The following is a 19,758-nucleotide window of genomic DNA, read 5'->3' on the forward strand; positions in this document are numbered from 1 at the left end:
TTCAAAAAAAGTAGCCTTTATTTAAAGAGAAACAAATTTACCTCCAACATTTAATATGTTTCTAATGATAATAATTGGAAAATTGTTTTGTCCTCCTTCTTGCAAAATTCTATAAAAGCATGCCTTTCTAAAAAATAATTAATAACTTTTGCAATTTAACGGCAAAAAGCTAAAGAAAAATAGTTTTAATTACATACATTAGTGGGAGCGCATTTCGATTTTTTGCTGTTGTCAAATTTCTTAAATTTGATGTGAACACCTCTTGATGCACACACACACACACACACGCACGCACACTACACCCCTCCTTTCTCCGTGCAACTGTGTAGACTATACAACACCCCTGCAGTAGGCCGGTGTACCACAGAAGCCTGTACGTGATTGTTTCGAATTCGGGGGGGGGGGGGGGGTTGGATGAAGACTCCCTGGTATAAAAAGTGTTGGCTGCGCTGAATCAGCGCTAGTTCCTCCGAACCATTTATTCAGTCAAAATGTTGAGATTTGTAAGTAATTTTATAAAATAATATATTTATATACATTTTGATGAATAAAAATGGGTTATATTCAAAAACTACAATGCTCAAAATTTAGTGATTTTTTGTGCTTGATTAAGTGATACTTATTAAGTGTTTTATTTCTTTTAAAGAAGTGCTTTTAGTGCTCATTTTTAATTAAAATATATTTATTACTTAAAGCAGGTGTACAAGAAATGATATAATTAGATATCTCCAAATTTAACTCCTACTCATTTTATTCTTTTATTTGCTTTAATTTACACAGTCTTTTTATTTTTTAGATTTTGGTATACGAAATATTTTTCTCAATTTATTTCAAATGTAATTAAATCTGTGACGTAATTTTACTGAAAAATTAATGGGGCGAAAAAATGCATTAAATCATATTTTCCTGCAATTTTCAATTACAATTAAATGATCAATTAAAAATTACAATTCGTTCTAAAAATTATTATTTTTTCTGCTTTTAAAATGATTTAATTGATTATAGAGCATCATTTAAAAACAAAGAGGGAGTGGAAAATGGCAGATAAAATATTTAGCACTCAATATCAATGAACCGATTACAGAATTATGAAGACAAAAAATATATTTTAAAAAAGAAAAATGTTTAAATTTAGGTAACGCCCTTTTTTCATCTTTTTAATCCCCTAGCAAAAAATTCCTTGTTGATTACACTTGCTAAAGTGCATGATAATGGATGTTAAAAAGTGTTTCTTCAAAAAAGTTGAATTAAGAATTCTTCTTAATAAACCATAAGCTAATATAGAATTAAGATTAGAACGATTTAAACATATTTCTTCTTTTTGGTTGAACTATCATTTTTGAAAGGTGAAGAAAAGATTATTTCCAATATAATATCACCTTATTTTTTGCTTTTTAATTCCTTTTTTTCGTTGTGTTGCATGAGCACTTTTGTAATATGATGGCCTTGGCATTTAAAACGTGCTAGATGGACACATTTTTGTTCTAACCAAAGAAAAAAAGTCAATGGGAAAAAGGGTGGAGATTTTTTGAATGGAGGGTGAGGTGTAATCAATCCATCAATTTGCAAATTTAGCCAATGGTAGCTTATAGAGAATGAAGGGGAATTATTTGGGTTTATTTTTTCCATTGTCCTTTATCTACCTGGTAATTTTTTAACAGTCATGCCCAAATTAAAGCTTTTATTATCTATTTTAGAACCTTTGTTGACAAGTTAAAAAAACTAAATTAATTAATTAAGGAATTAAGAAAAGAATTTCTATTTTCCTAACTCTAAAGTACAAAATTCTATCAGTGCAAAGTTGTCCAAAAATCTTTTGGGGTGATTAAATTTTCTTCCATATACAAATACCTTAATCCAAGGGCTGAAGCCAAAAAGAGGTTGTGAACCTTTTTAAATCATCCCATTTGTTCTTTTTATTAGTCATGCATAATCAACTGAACTTTGTGTTTTTTACTCTTCGAAATAAGTAACAAAAACGGGTAGGTTAAAGGGTAAAACTAAAATAGTTACAAATACCTTATACATGCTTTGTTTCAATTTAAGATTTTTGTACAATACAAAAAGAGTTTTCATACCAAAATTTTGTGAAAGGATTGTTTTGACAGGGGTTAAATAGTCTAAAACAAAGCTGTAGCAAATTTGATCCTGACGACTTTGAGATCTTACTTGATCTGCTGTTTTATATTTTTCATCATAATATATTCAAAATTGAAACAATACCATTTAAAGAGTATAAATTGTTAATTTTTGGCAAGTGAACGTGGCTGTGGTCAAAAAAGTAATCAGAACCACCGCTACAATGGTTTCAATGGTGTTTTTCAAAACATGGAATTTAATTTTACCTAAATAACAGCTAAAGTAACAACAATAAAGAATGTGCATTTTTAAGACATAGGTTTTAGGCTATATTTGGACTATTTATCTTTTCTCTGAACAAATTGACAAATCAACTCTTAGCAAAATCAAACACATTTTTTTTGTGGATGGTTTTTTCACATTTTTATTGTAACACTGAAAGATATATCCCACATGCACTTTTGTATATTGTTCTGACACACAGACAAATTAGAACGTGTTCGTGCAGCAATTTTAAAGTAGCTGTGCATCAACTCTATGTTTTACATTGTCAGTATGTCTTTTATTAACTACATAAAGTATAGAAAGGCTCAGAATTTTTGTTGTATTATATACAGACTAGTGGGGAGTTGGATAGGATAACTAAATAAAAAAATTATCTGTCTTTCAACTACCTTGGAAATCAATGTTCTTGTTTATCTGACAATCATGAAAAGCGGATTCGTGAATTCATTGAAGTAATTGATTACAAATGCAGTCTAAAATCATTGCATAAACTTGGTAAATGCAAAATAACGGCACATTTCAAAATATAAATGTAATGCTATTATTCTCTTGATCAAATTTTTTGATCAAATCTTTGTATCGAAAGTTATTCTATGATTATAAAAATATTTTTTGTTTTCAGGTTGTTTTTGCTTGCGCTGTTGCCGCCGCCGCCGCTGAGGCCGACCCCGCCTACGCCTACGCCAACGGTCTTGCCTATGGCGGTGCCTACCTTGGCTACGCCGGCTACCCTTATGCCGCCCACGCCTATGCTGCCCCTGCTGTAGCCGCTCCCGCTGTTGCTGCCGCCCCCGCTGTTGTTGAGGCCGCCGCTCCCGCCGTCTACGCCCACGCTGGTCTGCCCTATGCCGGATATGCTGGTTACGCCGGTGCCTACGCTCCCGCCTATGCCGGTTATGCCGCCGCCGCTCCCGTTGCCTACGCCCACGCCGCCCCCGCTGCCTACGCTCACGCCGCCCCTGCTGTTGCCGCCGTGCACGCTGCCCCCGCCGCCGCTGCCTACGCTCTTCCCCCCGTCCAGACCATCGCCGAGGCTCCCATCGTCGAGCAGACCATTGAGCCCGTTGAGCAGTGGGGCTACAAGGTTGCCTACTAAATTAGGTTACCTTCATAAACATTAACAACAAAGTAAAACAATTGTTCTTAACTAACCATCTTAATATAACAAGAACAATGCAGACCAAGACAGCTGAGACCACAATTTAGAAAAAAAGCAACATTAAAAACATTCAAGAACAACAAATGTATCAACATTCCTGAATATTAAGAAAATAATGGTTTGAACTGTTGTCAGCTGAATATTACTTCAGAATGACAACACTTTAGACCTACAACCAATCAATCAATCAATGAAAAATGTGGCCCTGCGATATTATGGAACTCAATTAAGCCTGTCGAGCTGATCATGACCAGTTTGGCTCCAGGAATTAAGGACTTCTAGAATACCAGGCCACATGTTAGAGATAGATAGAGCATACGTTCGGAGGACTACACACACACAAACACAGGCTGCAAAAACATCCCACACCCTACCACCACCACCTGTGGGCTCTGTTTGGCACCACAATTTCTGCTCTACAGACCACATGACCACATCTCTTGTCCTTCAGTAAATCAGTAACCACACGGCTTCTTAATACCATCAAGAAAAGCATTTTTACAACACCTGGAAAACTTTAATTGTACCTGAAAAAAATGTCTTTAAAAAACATCAAAAAGACAAATGATTTTATAAATATACAATGATTTTTTTACCCATTGTATATTTGATAAAATTAATCTGTTTTAAAAATCAAAAATAAAACAGAAAGCTAAGTCACTGCCTTAAATTAGAATCAAAACTTATTTTGATCCTAATATACATAAAGCAATATATTTTTTATAGATATGCATTATAAATATAAAGTATAAGCGCTCCAATGTTATATTAATAATTTGCTCCCTTATTGAGATCTATTTATATATAATGATGTTTTTATATGATTCATGACAAGATGTGAAATACTGTAGAAAATAAAAATTTTAAAAATCATATTTGTGTTTTTTTTTATGCTTTTATTTTTAGGTCAATAATTGAAGGTTGAAACTAGAAATAACATTATCATATATTAGGTTCTTATTGTTGATAGCGGGCATAATAAAGGCCTCTTCTCCCCTCCTACTTGACTAACGAACTGATCAATAAGTGACAGGGTAAATAGCAACCTAATTTGGCAACAAATTTTCCCTTGTCATAATTATCAACGTATATTCTACACCCATTCTCTTTGGCATTAAAGAATAATAATTTTGAGAATAATTGATAAGGGAAGAAATCAATCAGCCATGAAAAGTGAAATGTCAAATTTCGTATTACACATTTTTTTCCGTCAATTATTATCTGAAAATAAGAATTATAGAAACAAAGACAAGTCTTTTGTTGTTCAGATTTATTTTGAGTGATTTCTAAAAATATTTTTATTGTATTATAACAGCAAATTTAATCATTAAAACATGCCATTTCTGTAAAGTCAAATTGCTGTAATGAATGAATTTGGGAACGTTCTTTTGTTTGTAAATACATTAATTTGTTGTCATCATACTTAGTGTGTATACAAAAAAGTTAAATAAGAACGAAAATTTTATAGCAAGTGAACTGAAAAATGACCCCGAAGTAAGATTTTTATGAAAGGTTTTGTATAAAAGTTATAAAATGAAAAATATTGCATTATAAATAAGGAAAAGATTTATTCTAACCGTTTGAACAGTGACTCAATTAGCCTTAACTTATAAATTCAGCCTATTCAGTAGATTTTCAGCCAATTTTGTTTATTTTTAGTAGTACATCTGTTCTAAAACATTAGTCTTTCCGTTTTTTGATCCATTGACATATAAAATATGACTGTAAATACAACTTTTTGTTTAAATTGTCAATAAATTTCATTATTTTAATTCGCTAAAAAAATTTTTTATAGTTTTGTAGGGCAGTGTTTTGTCATCGCATTATCATGGCTATGCCATCACTTTTAGAAAATAAACCAATTACTCAAATATCACTGAATTCTCCGGATACCTTAAATAGTTTATATTTATCGTAGATTTTCTGAATGATTCTTACGGTCTGTATACTTAAATAAATCTGGTAGGATGCCTTGTAACGAAATATCTCGACAACTGCTAAAAGATAATGGCTATAATAATAATCATGGCTAGTAGGTAAGGTTGTTTTTGTCTGAAGCCTAGGACTTCGATAACTACAGAACAGATTAAGTTTTTCTTTTAGGGAATCTTCACATAGTTACAAAGATAGTTTAAACATTTTTATTTCTAGATTTAAGCCTTAGAGGTTTGTTTTAGGCTATTTTTCTGCCCCCATCTTACGTCTTTTAAGTCTTAGCTCCTAGATTCTATTGGCACAGCCGCTAGTTTGTTAATAAGATATTAATGTAATATATACTTGTTTTATTACTTTGAATGTTTTCATCCTTGTTATTTAAATCTTGAAATATTTGAGGTGTAAACTAATTATTTTTCTGGTTTATTGAATTTCAAGTAGCGCAGCTAGTCTATAATAAGAGTATGTCCTTACTTTTATGATTATTGTGGAGTCACTGAACTAAACTTTATTTTTATTTGCGGTCGAATATTATATCTAATGATAATGGGTCAGTTATTAAGATTTTTAGATCATGGAAAGCAAACGAAATAGCGGGTTTAGTCGTATTTTCACATTAGCTTTTTTTTAGGTTAGGTAAATTTTAATGATTGCCCCGCAGGGTTAAAGCTCCCCGCATGTGCTTGAAACAAGGAGAAGTTTTTGAAAATACGACAAAACCTACTACTTTATTTTCTTTCCATAATCCAAATTTTTTTCCACTTTTAATGAAATTATTATTGTGATACCTTTGGGCATAATTTTTCTTGTTTATTTTGGTGTTAATTATATTTTCAAATTTTTCACTTCTACGCCGTTTCAAATTTTGACAAGCTATTATCACATTTTTTAATCTCTGGATTTTACGTGGCTTAGATTATATAAAATGCATGTTGATTCGTTCGATAGACATTGATAGATTTTAGTTGAATTTATAAAATTTAATCTTCCTATCGACTTAAAGCTTAGAATGTTGACAATCTGGTACAATTTTTTTAGGTTTGATTAACACTTGAAATAATCAATTGCTTTTTATAAAGATACCTAAACTAATTAGATTTCTAGGGAATATATTCATGATAACTGAGCATCTTTTTATATCTCATTTTGTCTTTTATGTAAAACAATATCTAAAAGAACCCTACAATTTTTATTTTAAGCAAAAATATATATTTTTGGTCATGTATTTTGTATTGCATATTTTAGTGTATAGCATTTCATACTTAGGATTCCTTTATATTGATTTTAATCTTTAACAAGGATGACAACATCCATAAAAGCGAAGCACTGAAACGGTAGGACAAACTGACATGAACACTTATATAGTGTCAGAACTGAATAATCAGAATATAAATGTATAAGAGTCGAAGCAAAATTGTACGTAAATTTGTTGAAAAACTGCTTTATACAGGATAATGTTTATGGACATACTTACATATTTAGGACTTGATTATAGAGTTGCTTCACTTATAACATTATACTTTGTTGTCCCAGGAATCAATATACCAAAAATCAGATCAATCGGATGATTAGATCACATAAAAATTTGTTGTTAAAAAAGTAAAAAAATCAACATGTTTAAAATGGACGTACGGAAATTTAGGTAAAGATTATAGAGTTGCTACGCTTTCTAAATCGTACCTAACTACTACATAAATCACCATGCAAAATTTGAAATCGATAGGACAATTCTAACATGCCTAAATTAACGAAATAATCTATCCGTTACGGACGGACGGACGTACGGACGGACGGACCGACCCTAATTATAGAAAAGCTTCCCCTTTAAAAATAACAAAGTTATTTCAAATGGATAAAGGGAAAGTACAATTGACAATGAAATAATATTCCAATAATAATTTAATAGTTATTAAGGTAAAGAATTGGTTACAGATGAAGTAAAATGATATTGTCCTATCCTAGCTTACCTACTTTATATTATAACTCTATCAAATAAAAAAAGAACAAAAAATTATTATACATATAGTGTATTTAAAATTTTGATTATTCATATTGTTAACTTTTTTAAGAAATAGATTTTGAAAATGAAGTAAAAATTAAATCTTATTTTAGGTATGGCCAATATTGACTATATTATTTTTTATTGCTACGCGGCTGATGTAAAGAATTTGTAAGACGAGCTGCTAATTGCAGCTGAGGCTGCCAAACCTTGCAACAAATTAAACAAGCTGCATGTAGTAGATGTTGATTCATAGGGTGGGTCGTTTTTGGACATTTTTTTCTGAGACCAAAGCGGGGATCTGCACTCAATTTATATAGATATAATACACCTCTGGATGATTTAAAATTTATCCTAAGTCTTAAAACCGCTGACGACCAGACATTCAATTGTAAAGCTATTTGTAAATGGGAGTCAAAAATTTATTGAATCAGAACTATGGCTTCATGGTGCTCCCTGGAAAGGCCTTGAGGAGCTGAGTCAGGAACTTTTGTCCGTTTCAAAAAATCTCGTTCCTAGCCTGAGAAAATCTAAAAAACCTCTACAAATTGGACAATTCTCAATAAACCTAAAAAAATTGTGTTTTTTTAGTGATTTCTAAGGCTAGGAACGAGATATTTTGAAACGGACAAAAGTTCCTGATTCAGCTCCTCAAGGCCTTTCCAGGGAGCACCATGAAACCATAGTTCTGATTCAAAAAAATTTTTGAATGTCGTCTTTGCATACTAATAAGTAACGAATTATATTTTTAAGTGGTCGTGTTCTAAAACTCAATTTTTTAAAATTCTTTTTCGGTCAGAAATGTTTTTAAGGTTAATTTTATCTGTTGCATATCCCCGCTTTGTCTAATTCCGATATGAACCCGCCCTAATGTTGAATTAGATAAAAGTCAGTTTGCCGATGAACCAAGATAATTCTTCTCTAATATAGCTTCTAATAGGGATGGGGAAGGTGTACAATTATTTTAGTGGTGAGTTCCACCACTCACCAAAGATAAATCGGCCTCCAAAAGTTTTGTTGTTTCATTTTTACTTTTGTAATTAAAATTCAAATGGGATTTGGGATTTTTTTCTCCCTTTCCACCTCAAGTGCCTATAGAGACTTCACGGAGGCTTAGCCGCTAGAGCATAATATTTAAAATTATTTGGTTAACATTTTTAGATAAACAACTCCTACCTACCGCCAAAAAAAAGGTTGTACCAATAAACTATTTTGTCACGAAGTAGTTTAAAAATACATGACTCTAATAGTCAAACTCAGTGGCATATCTCAGGTATGCATGGATAGGGCAATAGCCGGTATATTAATCTCCCCTTCCAAGAAAAAAATATATTATAAGCGTAATTATTCTGTTAGTAGATGATAATCATTTGGGAAAGAAAGGATTGTAGATTAACCCAACTATCGAATTTACCTTCACCCACCTCCACTCATAGGTATATGTTGACTTGGACGTACGGACTTTCTGGTAACGATTATAGAGTTGCTACGGTTACTAAATCGTGCCTAACTGTTATAGGAATCATCATGCAAAGTTTGAAATCGATAGGACAATTATAACATGTTTAAATTAATTAAAAGAGCTAACCGTTCCGGACGGACGGACCGACCCTATGTATAGAAGAGCTTCGCTTTTTTAAAATGAAGGTATATTAGATCAAAATTATAAGCAACAAGCTACATTTTTTATTTAATGATATTTGTATAATATTTAGCGGTTTATAGACTATGTTTGCTAAACGTTAAAACAATAACAGTGAATTCTTTTTTCCTTTCATTCATATTCCCTGTATAACTTTGAGAGTATCAATTGATCTTAATCTCCAGCTAACATCATTTAAAAATGTATAATCTTTGTTCTAGCCATAATAAACATCTCCAAATTTGGCAACAAAGTCAAATATAAATTTCAAAAGTCGCGTCTATAAAAGACATGAGCAGAATCTTTTAATATGCTAATTGAACACCATTACACCCAGGCAATCATACTTATCATATTTATCTTTGGAAAGCTTTAAGGTTTAGAGCTCCCAGAACGAGCTAAAATATATTGTATTGCTATATTAGTGCACAAATTTCAACTTAAGAGATTTTGCCTAGACTTTCTTAACTTTGATCAAACTAAACAAGGAATAGTTATTTCTCGCATCGTATTATAAACGGCTTTCCGCGGATATAGAATGTACAATTATAAGATTAAAATCAGTTATTTAGCCCCGAGGGCCAAAAAACTAGTTTTAATCTTATAATTGTACAATAACATTCTATATCCGCGGAAAGCTGTTTATAATACGATGCGAGAAATAACTAATAAATTCTTAAAATAAGAAAAACAAACAAGTACGATTGTGTTTGAGTTTAGGGTACAATAAGAACAATCTTTTTTTAACAAAAATTAGATTTAAATTTGGATTTTTACAGCTAACAAATTGAACTGTATAATAATGTAGGTATCAATATTAAAACTCTTATTTTCAAACAAGGATGACAACATTCATAAAAGCAAAGCTCTGAAATAAAAGAATATACATGTTGCAAAATTGCGTAACCTCAGGGCTCTGGTACATTTTGGGACCTGTTTATATAGATGCTTCGCTGCAAATATTGTATCTGTTTGTCCTAGGAATCATTGTTCCCAAAATTAGATTAATAAGATTATAAAGTTGCTTTACTTTCTAAATCTTCCTAATTGTTACTGGAATCATCATCCACAGTTTGAAATCTATAGGACAATTTTAACATGCCAAACAAAAAACTGCCAAACTGTGACGTACATAGAAAAGCTTCGTTTTTAAAAAACGTTCAGACGCACAAGTACAAAACGATGGAAAATCAAAGAAAAACTTTATATTATAATACAACATTTGTCTAAATAAACTGTGTATATTACCAATTAACCTTTAAAAATGGGCCAATAAACAAACTACTACATTTACTACCCGGCACGCTAATTGTTTTGCAATAAATCGTTCTAAACAAATGTCTATATTACACTGTATAATGTCTTGATATGTATTTTTATGTTTTTGACCATTGATTACATTAAATGTTTAAAAGTCAATTTTATAGCCTATTTATAGTATGAAGCTTTATCCACAGCCGGATTGAGCTTAACGGCTTGCAGAAGCCTTATCGTCGGCCGCGCGGCTTACGAAGCCACCTGATAAGCTTAGGCCAGTGTCACAGACATCAAATTCCAGTTCTGCCAGTCTCTATCGATTCACTTGATCCTAAGGTACTCTCAGCCATGCCTGTAAAAATTGAATGTCTTACAGAAAGTTACAGACATACCTATGGACCAAGTTAGGATATGGAGCAAAACATAACATTTCTATTAACAGATTTATACAGAAATACAACATTATAAAGTGGTAACTTTTTTTAGTCTAAAGCTTAATATCTCATTAACGACTGAACTGATTAAGTTTACAGATGTTTTTAGGCTGTCTTATTTTTCAATTCAAACTTTGGATGGTTTTATGGTATTTTTTCTGCCCATTCCATACACCATTTCTTACAGAGCCCATAGATGCTAGTGGCGCATCTGCTAGTACAACTATATAGGAGCTCTTAAAGTGCTTATCATTCTAATAATTGCTTCGCCACTAGCTTCTAGATGAGTGAGGGAGAGGTCAGAAAAATAGCATAAAACTACCCACATGCATTTATAAACCTCCCCTCAAAAGTATACCTAATTCGGTTAAACAGTTTCTGAGATTCTGAGCTTCAGCCAAAAAAAACCTTAATGCTTTATATTATAGGAGGAAGAATAAAGGAAAGTAAAAAAGTAAAAGATTTAGACGAAATATAAAAAGATATCGTAAAACTGCAACCATCAAGTACTTGTTGTGTGTGTGCAATTCTATAATGGATTTATTGTTACTTGGACTTTACACCAGATTATATTGTACTCTACTTAAGTAAAAATTGTAGCTGGTTAAAATAACGTTCCCGATCCACTTTCTTTAACCCCTCCCCTCTTTCTGGATGAACGAACTAACCAATAAATGATGTCTATGTTAGCAATCTAAATTGACGACAATTTTTCCCCTGTCATATTATCCTCGTATATTCTATAGTTTTTCGTCTCAGACTTATCTGATTTTGTCTCAATATTAAGGAATGCATAAATAGGACAATAGATTATAACCCTTCCCCATCTTTAAAAATAAAATTTTAATTTGGTAGATGGAATATTTTGGAAGTAAGAAAACACTAATAGTGTAGATTAATTTAAAAGCCATTATCCTCTTCCTCCCTCCCTGCTTTAAATTGCACTAGTTGTCCGTTTTTTATATCTGATATTAAAAGAATTATATTGGCCACCGTATTGTTTTATACTTACGTCCTTTTGAGTAGCGCACCTTCTTTGCAATTATCCTTGTGGCAGGGCCACTAACCTCCATCCTAATTTAAGAAATAGTTTAATATTGGGAAAACAGATTTATTTCTGTAAATGGTCCATCTAACATTTTATTAATTTTACAAGGTGTTGCAGTATCACACTGCTAGGTGACAAAAAAAATAAATTTGTTGACTATTTACTAAAGAATAACCATTAAAAATTAATACATTTATTCATTAAGTTAAAAAAACATAGATATCACACACATATAGTCAAATACTATAATCAAACATAATTAAAATAAAAAAAACTAGAAACTCAGGCTTCTAACTCATGTTGAAACTGAAAAAATATTCAGAATAAATAAAATTGCACTAATAACTAAAATATTTCAATAATTGATCCAACAAAAAGATTTAAAACATCTACAACTAAAATTGTACAGCAAAAAACAGTGTACCAACCATGATTCTTAATAACAAGAATCTATTTATAGTTATAGATCAATAAATTGGTTAAATCAATAAAATAGATAAAAATTCAATAATATACTATAAAAATATGTACTAAGACTTTTGTCAATAACTATTATTCAATTCAGATAAAACTACTTTAAAATATGGATTAAGATTGACTTATTATTCTCAAACCAAAGTAAACATCAAGTAAATTTTACCATAGACAAATAAATAGTAACTTGCTTAGAAAAGCATTAAAGACAGACTTAGAACATAACTAAACAAATAACTTGATAATTCCTACCTTTAACTGAAATTTCTCAAGATAAAAAATCACTGATCAATCTCCTTTCTCTCACTATCTGGAATCTTTTTTTACAGTATCACTAAACAAGATAAAAAGCATAAAATTACAATATGAATAGAGTAAAAAGTCACAGATAAAATATAAATAAAAAGTTTCAAACCAAATAACTTAGCTAGAAAATTGACACCAAAAATGGGTACTATTTTTCTAGGAAATTAAATTGTTAAAACCAATATTTACATATAAAAATAACTTTTATGTCTATTCAATTAGTACTAATTAAGATAAAAGTTAAAAACGATCTAAAATAATGATAATAAATGAGAATGATAAACTTTCACTGCTGTACACTGTATTTATACTGGCTATTGTTTACCTTTTTCCAGTTATATCAGCTGTTTTAATTAACATAAAAAATGACTTAAAAATTCATAAAACAGGCTTAAAATATGTAAAAATATATGTTTAAAACTTCTAAAAAATCGTTTGAATTTTAAACCATCTATAAGTGAAATAAAAAGTAAAATTAAATAAAATAAAAAAATAGGCTCTTTGCAATAAAATTACCTGTTTCTCTTTGCATCTTTCTACTAAAAATAGAATTAATTAAGAATTAAACTTTTTGCAATATTATCACATAATACTCTTTGCATTTTTCTACGGCTTTAATTAAAAAATGAGATTAAAGTATAAAGATTAAAGTATAAAATAAGAATAAAAAATGTTCGTTTTTTAAACAACAGATAAGCTTTTGGAATAATCATATAGATTATGCAACACTGGCCGCCAAACAAAGAAAAGAAAATTTTTAGATGAAAGAAAATCGATAAAAATAAATAAAGGTAAAAAATACCTACCTAGTAAAAATTTATAAAATAACTTACCTACTTGATAAACATTTATAATAATAAATATACCTACCTAGTAAAAATTTAGAAAATAAACTAACCTACCTGGTAAAAATTTATAAGAATAAACATACCTACCTGGTAAAAATTTTAAAAAATGAATAAAATTAATAGAAATACCTACCTAGTAAGGTTGTCTTCTCTGTCTTCTCCTTTTTTGATGAGCATGATGGAAGGTTAGATGTGGATCCTGAATTTTCATTGGGTAGTATATCTTCTCCATGATGGCCTTGATTTTTTGATAGTTTATCTTGGATCCAAATGAGAAATGTCTTGGAGACCTATCCTTGGGAATGACACTGACTTTGTTTATCCAACCAAGTATCAGGTTTGGATTTGACTTGGCTTCATTTTCAATTATATCCCAAGCATTACCACCTAATATAGTCAGAATTTCCCTCAATTTTAAAGACCTTCTCCAATCATTGAATAAGTTTTGAGTGAACTCATTACCATCAACATCAACATCAACAAATGGCTCTTGACCTTCACGAAGCTTCATTAACTCAATTTCAGTAACTTTCATTCTCTTCATTACAGGATCTTTCAAACATAGGTTAGAGAAACCATTCTGTACACAGCCTATAACTACCTCATTCACTACTGGAATTGATTTCATTGGAATCTTTGTTGTGATGTTATTATTATTGGAACATTCATCAACCATATTCAGAGACTCCATCTGATTCCTCACTGTACAAACACCTGGATCTTCACTTGTTTCATGATCAGCATCATCAACTATAACATCATCACCTATCTCTTCAGCATCAACTACATCATCATCATCATCAATTTCAAATAACTCTGCGAATAAGAATGGTTCCCTGAATCTATTGACATTTGGTATCTGCATATCTGCTCTATCATCAAGAAGTCTTGCTAGAACAAATTTTCTATATTCTAAAATCATTCCCTGGTGATAAGTAAGATTCTCTTCTTTCAGCAGATGATAACCAGTACAACACACAAACATCCCACAGTCTACCCCATTAAGTTGCTTTGGAGCATCTTCAACATACCTAGTGCTGGATACATCGATCTTGGAACTTTGGAGAACCTCTATAATTTTATCTAACATTTCCTTTGGCTCCTCCATAAACAGACTATCATAATAAAACAGTATATCACTACTAGAATATTTTACTGCCAAGGTCCAATGATCTTTCTTTGCATAATGAATTGGAAAGAGAATAATCTTCTTGCTTTCTAACTTGGACAGCTGTTTCCTAAAGGTCTTTTTTGCTGCTGCCACACCATCCTCTCTCATAATAACAGTACTAAAAAACGTTGAAAATATATCCACCTCTACTTCTACAGTTGAAGCTGTTTCCTTTAAAAAACATTCTATTATTTCCCCATTCAATTTCTCCATGGGTTTTAGTGTTAAGAGATCTCTGACTTGAAGCTCTATTCCTGATTTCTTACCGACTTTCTCTAATAAATTTTTCTTATTCAAAACAGTACTTATTTTTTCCATAGTTAGATAGTCAATTGATAAATCATCATTAGATGGAAAGTTGATGGGATTGGTACTTTCAAATATTTTTACATTCTGGTACTTCTCTGGCTCACCAGAAGATAGATAGGATGGAAAATTGTTACTTGCAAACATTTTTATTTATTCTGGTACCACTCTGACTCACCTGAAGATAGATAATTCTGTTAACCATTCCAATGAAAAAAAACTTATTCTCTAACCTGACCTTTAAAATACCTGAACTTCATAAAGTCAAAAAAAAACATTGACTTATCTATCATAAAAAACAATGATAGCTTATTACGAATCAATTTTAGTCACAAAAAAAAGTGACAATCATCACACAATAACGGTGATGAAATTGATGTTTAAAAATCATGCAAGAAAGTGCTGGTAAAGAAGGTCATAAAAATAATAGTTATTGAATAAAGTTAAATCTTTCAATTGATAGATAACCAGAAATTATCAATCCACAGCTGTAAAACCCTATTAAATGTTACATGGAGTAACTGTTTTTTGCTGTACATACCAAAATAAATAAAAAAAATTAAATTACAAAACATGAAGGTTGATTTGATTTTAAAAATAAAATAAAAATCTTTTAGTGCTTACATTTATATTACTATTTACAAAAAATATTTACAAAAACTTTCTTTGAACAGAAGCAGCCAAATAATGAGATTCAGTGTTGAAATCAATTTCATCTATGCCTTTGATCAATACAATATCTTTGACATTTCTGTCAATGATCCTGTTGACAGCTTCAGTAGCATTACGATAAAGAATTCTGACTTTATTGGTCCGACTTTCAACACTGGTCTCTACTACTCTTCCATAATGATATTTTATATTTCTTGCACGATCTGCTTCTTTACTGACAAATAACACAACATCTTCTACAGTTGGAGAGTTCTCCTTTGTGTATCTAACTCCAGGGATGAAGCGATGCACAAATTCAGCAAGTAGATCTTGAAGTTTCTTATCTGTTTCAGCAAGATCATCCAGAGCTTTAACAGGATCTCCCTCAAAATGCACAAAGGAGTCTGGACTTCTGGAATTATTTCTACCTATCAAGAAGTTGTTTGGGGATATCAAACTATACTCACCTGAGCTTGTTCTATCGTCCTGATTTACACATATAGGCAGACCGTTAATTGTAGCTGCAATATTCATTCCAATTGTCTCCCATGCAATAAAGCTGTGTTTTCTTCCAGTCTCACCTGCTTTCTCTAATAGCTCCTTCAGAGCTTTACATTTTGACTCAATACGGCCATGTTCTTGATGGGCTAATGGTGTATTGAAATCAAGTATCACTTTCTGATTATGCCACAACTGATTTTGTAAATCCCTAAATGATATTCTAAGGTCTTTAAGCTTGTGAAAGGCAGATTGATTATCTAATACCAGATACTTGAACCAGCCATATCTTGATGCAGATCTTGTTAAGGCTTGCACTATGGAAGTCACTGACAAGTCTTCAAGACCTCCTACTGCAACACCTCCAGTGATAAGACAACACTGTATAAGAAAGTAACATTTCAGAACTGATCTCTTCTTGACAGTATCAAAAGCTTGAAAGTTACCTGCGACATCAATAGTCGTACAAAAGAATGGTGGGGCTCTCATCAATGAATAGGTAGCTTGATTACCTGTAACAGGAACAAAGTGCTTTTTCAGAAGATATCTACATCTGGGACAGCTTTCTCGAACGTATTTCACCAGCTTTCTCAATTTTTCTACACTTATGATTCTAAGAATATTTGACATAGTTCTTTCCGTACCAGAATGGGGTGCCAACTCCCAGTGAACATACATACATAATGCATATGTCAAAGAACTTGTATTCAGAAATACTGGTTGCACAAAATCTAAACCATCAATTAAGGGATTCTGTACTGGATTGTTTATTTTGATTTCTGGGTGTGATAATCTGCCACCACCAAACAATACACCATCTTTCTCAATGTAATCATCAAGCTGTCTTTCATTGAATTGAGCCTTTACTTCTAAAGTGCCTAATTTGCACATATGATGCCAGGCAAGATAAAAATCTAAAGGGGAGCAGACAACTCTGGAGTTTAGGTGAAAACCTTTGGTGCTGTCATAAGGCTGTATTTTGTTTAATCCAGTAGTTTTGAATGAGTTAATGACAGAGCATAATTTGCAGTTTATACTGGATTGACCCTTACTCACATGGACTCTATGTTTTACTTTAATGATGAATCTGAAAATTATAGCAATGATGAGAAAGGATTTCTTGAAACCAAAGTATACAAGGTCAATAGGGTAAGGACTTTCATTCTTTCTTCTCACTACATTCAATCTTGAGTTTTGGTATTTCCTTTTTACCTTAGGAGCAATTTTGTAGATTGCAGGAGTATTCATATCATCATCTTCTAGAAGCTTTTTGCACTCACAATCATTAGAATCTTTGCATGGCATCGCCTGTTCATCAATATCATCAAAGAAGTATGAATGAAACAATTCTGATTCAGCAGAATACCCTTCCACCCCACCAGAAGCATCTGTAAAAAAAAGGTCTGCTTCAGCAGGTGCTATTGGATGAGATTCTTTGTCTATGATTGTTTGTTCATCCTTTGAGAGACTCTCACATATTTCCTTGTATGTTTTGATAGGCATTTCATCTACTTCAAGTCTCATCCAAGGATCACCATCATGCCATCTTGTTCCAATCCCAACTTCATCACATGTGACATTACCACGGGTTAGAAGATCACTAGGATTGTTTGTACCAGAAACATGATAAAAGCAGTCTGCTCCAAATAACCTGTGAATGAGCCTAACTCTAGCATAAACAAATTGCTTAAGTTTGTTATTTGGATTACAAATCCAACATATGGAGATAGTGGAATCACTTACAAAGAGGATTCTTGAAATTCTTGAACCTAGAACTTTGGATAATGTAAAAGCAGTTTGTGCTGATAATGCAATACCTTCAAGTTCATTCCTCGGTATCGAGAAGTTTGTTGTCCTGGATCTTCCAGAGATTAGCTGACAACTATATGAACCATCAGTTAGCTTGAACCTTGCGTATATACAACATCCTGACATTCTCTCTGCAGCATCACTACAAGCAATCAGCTCCATGTCATTTGGATCTACTGCATTAACTGGAATGAATGCACGAGCACATTTGACATATCTTGCATTGTGAATCATCTTAAGGTTACTTAACCATCTTTCTCTATGCTCTGTTGGAATTGCAGCATCATAATCAAGATCCTTAAGTAGTTGGAGGTCAAGCTTTAATCTTGCTTTCAGTGGCTCCAATAGACCAATAAGGTCGTACATCTCCAAGGTCTTCCCGAGCAAGATCTTCCTGGTTAATATCTTACCATCAATAAGCCTTTCAACATCTTCTTCTGTCTCAATATTGAATTCATTAGGTTTCTTGATTCCACGTCTCTTTGGATTGAAGTTCATGTCACCACTGTTAAGCATCAGATAATCATCAAGAGAGTTCCATTTGTAACCACAGAAAGTAGTATGTACACCATCAGCAGATGCTTTTTCAGAAGGTGATTCTCCTGACTTGACTACAACCTTAAGAACAAAACCACCCAAAGGTAGCAATTCTCTTAACTCATCGATCATCCTATCACGTTCATGCAAGTCATTTGATCCATTACTTGAGTCATCCATGTAGGTATAGGAGGTCAAGATTTTGTAGGCTAATGGATATTTATCTTTCAACCTACTTGCTATCTCTTTTAGTGCATAAGTACACTGATTGGCAGCGCTTCTGAGTCCATACATCAGAGTCAGTATTACCCACACCTCTACAGGATCATTCTTGTTTAATGCTTCACTGAAAAGATATAAGGAATATCTATACATTTCAGGTTTTAACTTAAGACTGTTAAACATTTTTGAGATATCACTCACAAAAACATGTGAGTGACTTCTCCAGTTTATCATGATTTGATAAAGATTGGTCAAGCAGCAAGATCCTTTAGCCAAGACATCATTGAAGGAAGAGACGGTGGGGTCAACCACCAGGCGTGCAGGGGTGGATAAGGACCCCGCTTTGAAGACAGAACGCCAACAGAAATAGTGGCGGAAGTTTGCACCTAATATTTGATTTTGTATATCAGTTGGTAGATCTTTGAGAGGAATGACATAACCTTTCTCATGCAGCTCTTTGTTGAATCTGATAACACTGTCCTTGACATCTTGAGACTTCTTGGTTTGAGCTTTGTATACATTTTCTGCCATTTTAAAATTATCAGTCTGATTGTTCCATTTTTTACACAGGTAATCATCTGGATTACTGGTAAATGGGTATACACAAACAGATTCTTTCTTGGTGATATTAATATCAACACTCTTAGCAATTAACAAGTCCTCAGCTGCATCCTTAACAGATACTGCTCTGAGTTTTTCACTTTGAAGACATTTCAAACAGTCAAAACAATCTCCACATCTGAAATCCACAGTGCAGCCAGTCATCTCATCCTCTAAATAAGCTTTTTCCAATCCTATTGAAGTTTTATAAAATGAGAAGTTTTCTTCTACTGATGTTTCTATAGAGGATTTGATATTTGATGAAGCAGTATCTGACTCTAGTGTTGACATTAGAACATTGAAGCATGTATCAAACTCGTCACTACCTTCCTTAATTGGACTAGGAGCATGATTGAAAATATTTGATTTAGGAGTATCATGAATAAACTCAGGCTCTAATTCTCCAACTTGCATTGCAGCCTCAGTTATATTATCAATATCATTTGAAGCAGGTATGTTGAATTTATCTATTGGGGTAATGGTATTACATTGAAGACT

At 32.2% G+C, this 19,758-nt stretch overlaps 1 protein-coding gene and 1 long non-coding RNA gene across 2 annotated transcripts; one reads left to right on the forward strand and one right to left on the reverse strand.

Annotated features, from left to right (window-relative positions):
- Window positions 1–384: 384 nt before the first annotated feature.
- Window positions 385–4,396, forward strand: LOC145313165 (uncharacterized). The gene is made up of 2 exons (XM_080152438.1): window positions 385–503; window positions 2,987–4,396. The coding sequence occupies exons 1-2, from the start codon at window positions 492–494 to the stop codon at window positions 3,458–3,460; spliced, it is 486 nt and encodes a 161-aa protein (XP_080008564.1). The 5' UTR covers window positions 385–491; the 3' UTR covers window positions 3,461–4,396.
- A 7,554-nt stretch (window positions 4,397–11,950) lies between these two features.
- Window positions 11,951–13,427, reverse strand: LOC145313166 (uncharacterized). The gene is made up of 3 exons (XR_013877272.1): window positions 13,135–13,427; window positions 12,565–12,646; window positions 11,951–12,144 (listed from the first exon to the last, which is right to left on the reverse strand). It is a non-coding gene; the product is annotated as an uncharacterized LOC145313166 (long non-coding RNA).
- Window positions 13,428–19,758: the final 6,331 nt, after the last annotated feature.

Source organism: Acartia tonsa, chromosome 3 (assembly GCF_053477335.1).
Source record: "Acartia tonsa isolate MP-2025a chromosome 3, ASM5347733v1, whole genome shotgun sequence".
Lineage (NCBI taxonomy): Eukaryota > Metazoa > Arthropoda > Copepoda > Calanoida > Acartiidae > Acartia > Acartia tonsa.